At 32.1% G+C, this 8,867-nt stretch overlaps 1 protein-coding gene across 1 annotated transcript; it reads right to left on the bottom strand.

The window, feature by feature from the left end:
• Positions 1–4,925: 4,925 nt before the first annotated feature.
• Positions 4,926–5,759, bottom strand: LOC120199951 (agamous-like MADS-box protein AGL80). The gene has a single exon (XM_039200913.1). It carries the CDS (start codon positions 5,757–5,759, stop codon positions 4,926–4,928), a length of 834 nt encoding a protein of 277 aa, XP_039056844.1.
• Positions 5,760–8,867: the final 3,108 nt, after the last annotated feature.

Genomic DNA, 8,867 nt, shown 5'->3' on the forward strand with positions numbered 1-8,867 from the left:
ATGAAGTTGGAATTGCTGATGAAGAAACATCAAAGAAGTCTCATAGTTTTTTTGTTGGATGTTGAAATAACTTCTGATGTAGATGAAGAAGTTGAATCAATTAGGGAAACATTGAGAGGTCATGAGAATACAAATAATGAAATTGATAGTGAATATAATTCTGATGATATAGTTGTTGAAAATGATGTTGTAGAAGCAGATAAAATGAAAGAGACAATTGGTAAATTGAAAGGTCATAAACGTTATTACTTAGAGTCAGATGATCCAAGGGAGTATGATGATACATATAATGAGGATGACAGAGTATGTGGAGTATACAAAGGGGTTCTTACATTGATGAATATGATAACCCGTGGAGGTATGCTGCTGAGTTGATTTGAAGCAATCCTAGAAGCACAATCTCAATTCTAGTTCATAGAGATAATGCGAACAAGACAAATTTTCATATAATGTATATATGTTTTGTTGCTTTGAAGAACGGTATATATGGTTCACATTTACAATTTTAAATTGCATTTGGTTCATATTTTTAAAATATATATTAATTTAAGTTATTATGCTTTTTAAGTTAGAAAGAAGGGTGCATACCCTTCATTGGAATTGATGGATGCTTTTTGAAATCAGTGACTCAAGGTGAACTTATTGTTGCAATTGGGGGATGCCAATAACCAAATGTATCCAGTAGCATGGGTAGTTGTGGAATGTGAACGTAAGGAATCATGGTAATGGTTCCTCACCAAGCTAATGTATGCCTTAAATCATCCAAATTGTGAAGGTTTGACATTAATGTCAGAGCAACAAAAGGTATAACAAACAATTTGTTTTGTTTAATAATGATTATTACATTTGGATTAGATATTTACTAATTATCATAATATTTTAGTTATAGGGTCTGGTTACAATATTGAATAAGTATTTTCCTCACATGGAGTATAGGATGTGTGCAAGACACATTTATGCTAATTGGCATAAAAAATGGAAAGATGTTAATATAAAGATCCAGTTTTGGAATTATGTTAAAGCTAGCTATGTTGGAGATTTTGATGACCAATTGAAAAAGCTTGAAGAAATTGGTAAGTAGTCAACTAATGATATTATGGCTGTTTCTGCATGTCATTAGAGTCATGCATATTTCTCTAGAATGTCCAAGTATGATGTGGTTAACAAAAACATGGTAGAAGCCTTCAACGGATGGATTGTTGAGGCAAGATGTTATCCTATTATCAGCATACTTGAAGAAATCAAGAAAATGGTTATGCAAAGAATGCATGTTAATAGAATTTGGAAAGATAAGTGGCTAATGAATATTTCACCCAAGGCTACAGAGAAATTTGAGAGACATACGAATAAATCCACCAAGTGTAGTATGGTTTGAAATGGTGATGGGGGATTTGAGGTGACTCATGGTGCAAATCAACACAGTGGATTTGAGAAACCATATATGTACCTGTAGGGAATGGGAGCTGATTGGAATTTCATGCTGGCATGCTATATGTGGAATGTATCATGAAGAGAAGAACCCTCACACGTACATATCTAAATGGTCCAACAAGGATAAATACACAACAAGCTACAGTCTAGTTCTATAGCTAGTTAGGGAAAGAAAATTATGGCCAAAAAGATTATATGACCCAATTCAACCCCCTAAGTTGAAACATAAGCCAAAAGACAAAAAAAAAGAGTAAGGATGAGTCTGCTGTTAAGAACAAATTTGACAAGTGGAGTAGAGTTGGATTGCAAATGACATGTAGCATGTGTATGCAAATAGGCCATAGGAAGGTTAATTGTCATAAAAAGGACTTTAAACAAACTATTGGACATGTAAACAATATTTATTTATAATAAACAATAATTAACACAATTTACATATTTTTCTTCACATTTAGGATACGAAAGTCAATGATATAGCAAATTCCACTGGAATTGTAATGAGACCATGCCAACTTTCACAGCCTCTTCCAGAAAATCATTAGGTAGAAAATAAATCTTAAATTCTTAATTACTTGTAATACATACTATCCTCTAATTTTTTTTTTAATTTTAGGATAACATTATCAATGATAGATCAAGTACTATCGAGACTGGAATGAGACTAGTTACACAATCAGAACCTCTTCCAACAAACAGTTAAGCTTAAATAATTTTCACATTTGAATTTTTATACCAATATTGTCATCTTATATTGGTTTAATTTCATATTATGCTAACAACAATGGTCCAACAACTAGAAACATGAAAAGAAATATGATGGACAATGATAAATACATTGTTACATACAACAAAAGAGACAAAGTGGTTGGTATGGGCCTATATACAAACTTTAGAACTGGAGAAGAAATTTTAAACGTAAGTTACTTCATTCACTATGTTTCATATTTACATACAATAAACTACATATGATGGTTAACATTTATTTTTATAGTCTGGCTTACCAAATGAAATGTGCTTACACCAAGCTCTTTAAGAAAGATTGGGTCATCAACTTCTCAATACCAACATGCTTGGAAAGGGTCTGGCTTGAAATGGAAGAGGAAGCAAGCAATGACTACAAGATAACTGAAGCATCAAAATTATGATGAACTTAGGCAAAAGAAACAAAAACAAATGGAAACAATAAAACTTCATTTGGGATGAAGCATCAACATGCATTTGATTTGAACTTATTGACCAAACTTTACATTTTGTTACTGCCAAACACTAATATTGATTATTTAGTTTTGAACTTATTGACCAAAATTTATATTTTGTTATTGGCAAACTAATATTTTGTTACTGTCAAACACTAATATTGATTATTGGTCAAAACAATGGAAATAATTTGTTTATATTTGACATTTCAATCAATGGATGGAATATTTTTTTTTAGTGTTTTTAAGCTTTATCCAACCGTTTCATATATATTGTGTTATTTGTTCAAATAATATTTAGCCACAACAAACATGTAGAAAATATTGTTTTTATTAAATTTCAATGAAACATAATACATATTACCAACAAAACACATATTATTCAAGATACTATCATCCCTTTGAAGTATATATATATTTTCATCATCTCAATTTGTTTTTGCATTTCTTTTGTTTCAGTTAAATTTGCTTCAACTGAATCATCTTCAACTTTTCAATTCAACAACCTCTTCAATGTATCATTATCTTTTTTCATCTCATACATGACATGCCTAGTTCTTTTTTAGAGTGGTTCATCACACCATCAAAAAAATCCACAATCATTTGTCTTAAATTTTAGGCAACTCAAAAATCATCTTCCTATATTCTAATTATTCTTCCAAGCAGTTAACATTGAGCATTTCAATTTCAAACCACACTGACACAAGATATCTTCACTATCGTTTCCCCAATTTGTTGACGAACACACTTTACTCCTACGACCTTCAGATGACGAGTTACTCTGACAACCTCCACACGATGAGCGCGATGATGATGCCATATTATATGCTCGATGATGAGCACAACCTCTTCAACAAACAACAACAACGTCGTTGTTAAAAAAGTGAAAATAATGGTGAAGGAATACAATTTAGGGTTTTTGATTTAAAAATATACATTTTCAAATCATACAAAAAATGTTGAGTAATTAAAGGGTTTTTTTATAATAAAAAAAATAAAAAAGAAGCAAAAAAAAACCATTCAAGGACCATTACCTCCTGCAAATGATGATGAAAGAAAATAGATTATCATGATATAGGGGATTAGTTTTAGGGTTAGCTTTATTGCCATGTAAATCTTTGTTTTTTTTGGCCATGTCAAATGGTTTACACATCTGCAAAGATATCCCACGTGGAAACAACTAGCGGCCAAGTCATCAGAAACTAACGGTTTTGTTAGTCAAGACGATCAAAAGTAGACATTGATTAAATTAAACAATTTCAATGTCTAAATTGATGCAAAAATATGATAGGGGAGAAATTGATAATTTTGGTCTACTACAGGGGCATCTATGACCCTTAAGCCTATTTGATATATTAAATAACCTTATAATATGTAAGAATATATATATATATTAAAGTCAAAAAATTGGAACAAATCATTGCCATAATACCATAAATAATTATAATAAAATAGTATAGAAACTCGAATAACTCGACTCGAATTTCTTAAAGTCAACTCAACTAAAAAAATGTCAAGTTAAGTTCGAGTTGTAAAATACGACTCGTCAACTCGAATAACTCAAAATTTTTTGACTCGACTCAACTCTACTTGATCGAATGCTCACCCCCATTTACAATAGCGAAACTTTAAAATACTGATATTTATTTAATAAAATATTTTTTGAAACTTTTATTTGAAATCATGTTTTTAAATAAAATTTGATTAAGTAATTTCATATATTCAAATCTCTTACTGATGTATGCATACATTTTAAAAATCTTTTATTATTTCATTATTTATACTAAATATATATATTTTAAAAATATACGAAATATATTTTTAGACTTAGAAAATATTTATAAAAAATAAAATCTCTTGAGCATCAAAATTAAATGCAAAAACTTTATTAGTATATGACTACGAGCATAATTTTTTTTATATAAATAGTATTTATGGAATATAATCAATAATTATATGGCCAATATATCAATAAATGGAAATATAAGATTTTAAAATATATAACTAAATAAAATTAAAGTTCAAACTTAGGTACTGAACAAGAACAAGAAAGGGGAGAAAACAAAGTTTAACCCTAACCCTAATCAAACTAATTGAGTTTCGAATGGTAATTAAACCAAAATCCAAGCATTGCTAAAACTTTTGCTTCTTGTTCATCGATCTATTCCGGTCATCGTCATTACGATATGTATCATCGAGCTGAGCAGGAAAGCTTGACACAGAAGGCTGCACAAACGTTGTCACCGGCGGCATAATTTGACCGTAAACGCAAATCGGGACTCCTGGCCAAAGGTTACTCTAAAATTCGACCATTTGAACTGTTGCCGGATCATAATTAAAAGCCGGTGGTGATAGTGACCTTTGAGTTACATTGCTACTACACTCTCCAACTATTGGAGTGAAATCAAAAGTACCATTAGGGGGCACCATTGTCACCTGATTCTCAACAGTGTTTATATTGAAAGGCTGCCATTGAATAGCCTCAGTACTGGAGCTAAAGGGATGATAAGAAGGCACAGTAAACATGGGTTGTTGTTGCTGCTTTATGATTTCCGTGTCCAAATTCTTCTGGAACAATGAGGATCGGGCTTGATTATATAAGTTGAACCTTGGTTGGATTACCTGGGTTTCAGAACCACCCAAAAGCAAAGGTTTTGAGTCTTCAATGAAAGTTTGTTGATTCCCCTTTATCATCTTGATCCTATTTTTTGCAGTTTCCAGATTCGATTCTAATCTCGCCAGAAGTGTCGATAGTTGGTTGATCCGATCATCCCAAGTAGTAAACTTGGCTTCTCTATTAGCTTTCCGCAGTTTGCAAATCTCATCGTTGAGCTTCTTCTGGTGTATCGCAAAGAAATCAAGCACGTTAAAGCATTTTCTTTCGCGTACGTGCAAGGGTTTTGCTTTGTATTTGTTGATGACGTTCAACACTTCAGCATGAACCGGGGGCCAAATCTCGAGCTTTGTTGGACTTTCGTTCGATTTGGGACCATAAATAATCACACAGGTCTCCACGCCGCACAGAATTGATAACTCTTCGGCTTTTTTCAGACCCTTTTTACGCTTTTCATAGGTTGAGATACGAACTTTTTCTTTCATAATGAATTTCATATTCAATTTTCCACGACCCATTTTCGAATATCTTTGAATTCAGAAAAAAAAATAGATCACATGCATGAAAAAAATAATATTCAAAACAATATAATATACATAATTATAAAGAGAAATTTTCACCAGTATAGAGGAAATTTACCTCGAAACTTGGATGGTTTTCTTTGGTCTATATCTGTTTAGAAAGAAACATAATGCCCTTGATTTTGGATTTTATAGAGGAGGAAAAAGTTAGGGTTGAATAATCTTGATTCATTCAATATGATTATAATGATCAATTAAGGGTATAAATCAAAGATTTTCATAATTGGAATATATTACTTTTCATAGTTACCTTACGGCCGTCGTAGTGATTACATCACTAATTTTCCTGCTTTTTAGGTAATTATATAATAATTAACTATTACAAACCAAAATTCTACTAAACAATCCTGTATTTTTTGTAACAACACAAAGTGATTATAAGATAATTGCAACACTTTAATCCGATTCGACACAAAGTCAACCGATTAGATTATCACATGAGATCATCGAAGTGGCTAACCAAATTTTTTTTCTTTAATTACTTAAATAAATGACGATTCAAAAAATTTAAAATAAAGTAACTCAAACATAAATACATATAAAGTTTACATCGGGAGCTCCAAAAATAAGTATATCAAACTAACACAACCGGATATAAAAAATAAAGGTACAACTTGAATACACGAAGGGTCTATAAGAAATATAACTCGAGATGTACCCAGCTGATCAATCGCTCTGGGATCACTAGCAAAATATGTTTTTAGCGGCGTTTTTTTAGTCATATAGTGACGTTTTTAGCACCGCTAAAAACCATCCCGGTTCTAGTAAGAGCGTCGCTAAAACTAGTGTTGCAATTGTTAGCAGCGTTTGTGAAGAAAAATTGCCGCAAAAGGTCGAGATCTATAGAAGTGTTTTTGAAGCAAACACCACTAATTGGCATGACATTTAGCGGCGTTTTTTTAAAACACCGCAAATTACCTTCTCTTTAGTGGCATTTTTTGCCCAAAGACCGCTACATGTTGTAATATGCAATACTATTTTTTTTACCAAAAACATCGCTATTGAATATGTGTATAGTGGCGTTTTACTTGAAAAACGCTACAAATATGTATGGCATTAGTGGCATTTTTTTGCAAAAGCCGTTAAGATTATCTGGTTTGGCATATATCATTTTCTCCTCTTTATTACTCAAATTTAATATCATGTAACATTATCCAATAACAGCAAACTTGAAATTTAATTACGACACGAATTAAATGAAAGGCTTTATACAAAAATATAAGTGCATGAGCTTCACCTCGAAAAATGATTTGATGTTTCAAGAATTTTTCACTAAAAATTGATGCCTAAAGTTTTCTCAGTTACACTTTTATGTGTACACCAATATTTTTTTTTAATTTTAATTACAATATTATTTTTAATGAAAATAAAAAAAATAAAAAAACTTAATTTATTTACAAAAGAACCCCCAAACTTTTAATGAAATTATAAAAAATTCAAAAAAAAAATAAAATATCTCATTTCGACCTCGTTACCATGGTGGAACACCAGAGGAGCACCGGGGGAGCGTCGACGAGGATGGGTTTTGAGTGGAATTGGACGATGGTTTGAATGGTGGTGACATGTGGCATATGGATGTCGGGATCAATCGGAATCGACAAAAAATAACGACGGTGGCTTAAAATCCGACGAAACTTCGAACGCTTCTCCACGACAAACGATGACAGCTTACGACGAAATGTCACCAGGGGTTTGATCAGAAGTCGACGTCGATGCCGATGATAGTGGCGGTCATGGTCACCATCGACCGACCGATGACCTATTGCAGGGGGAAGGGGAGAGGGAGCTCGCCAGGGGGCACTGTTCTTTTTTTTTCAAAATTATTTTTTATTTTTAACTAAATCCTCAAAATTATAGAATTTGACACGTGTCACTTAACGATGATTTTTAATGGCGGGCACCTAAATGTATACCTTTAAAAACTTTAGGCACCAAATTATTTTTTTAGGCAAAGTTCAATCACTTATTTTTGTATTAAGCCTAAATGAAATTACTTGACAACAAAAATAAATCAAAGTTTATAAACACTAAAGTGGAATGTAATATAGTTATTCTCGGTGAATACTGATAATATGATATATTTTGAGGTTTTTAGATTATTTCATAGTTATGTTACTAGAAACATCATGTTTCAAAACCAACAAGATGGACATTATAATGAGAATTCATACGCTTAAGAAGTCTTCTCCTTCAAGCTTTCAACGGTTTCCATCAAACTCACATCATAAGGAATGAAGCTCATACCGAAACTCTTTGTTTTCTCTTGGGATATTCGAAAAATATGCTCAATCAGCTTGTCCTGATCTCTAAATCTATAATAAATTGAGGAAGGCAGAATTTTATCAGTAATATGATGTCTTTCTAGTGATCTATTCATCTATGTTACTCTGTAGTGTAGCCTCAATTATTAATGAGTGATATTATGTCTATCTTAGTTTTAACTAATCACGAGATCTTAAAACAAACACGATAAACATTAGTTTAAGATCATATTCAAGTATTAACTTTTCCTAAAACAGACCAGCTTATAAACTATCAGTTATTTAGCTGTTCAATTATACCAGCTTTCGGACTACTCACATCAGTTGTCACCTATTTGTATCATATAAGAGAAAAAGTCTTACTTCTTTAGAATAAGATGAAAAATATTATCTACAGTTAATGCAAATTGAGTAATGGACAAAACCATAGTACATACTTACAAAAATAACCCATGATACATATTTACAAAAATAACCCTGTACCATATTACGGGGCATGTGCCCCCGCACCCTCAACCCACATAATCGTAACCCCCACTACGAGACTTTCTCGGTATATTTATGATCCATACCTAACAAATCTCCACCTTGGCGAATATCATGCCCCTTAGGAAACATTAAATGTGGGTTGGGTTACCTTACTTCTTTAACAACTCGAAACATTCAACAAGTCCAACCAATGTATGAACTTGTCTATCGTTACTGGCTTGGTGAACATATCAACGGCATTCTCATCAGTATGTACCTTCTGAAACAAAATCTCTCCAGATGAAACTGACTCTCT

This window comes from Hibiscus syriacus, unplaced genomic scaffold (assembly GCF_006381635.1).
Source record: "Hibiscus syriacus cultivar Baekdansim isolate YM2019G1 unplaced genomic scaffold, ASM638163v2 tig00005856_pilon, whole genome shotgun sequence".
Lineage (NCBI taxonomy): Eukaryota > Viridiplantae > Streptophyta > Magnoliopsida > Malvales > Malvaceae > Hibiscus > Hibiscus syriacus.

Bases quoted from the DNA above. Each gene is read 5' to 3' on its own strand.
- LOC120199951 (XM_039200913.1), bottom strand. From the start codon at position 5,759: ATGGGTCGTGGAAAATTGAATATGAAATTCATTATGAAAGAAAAAGTT.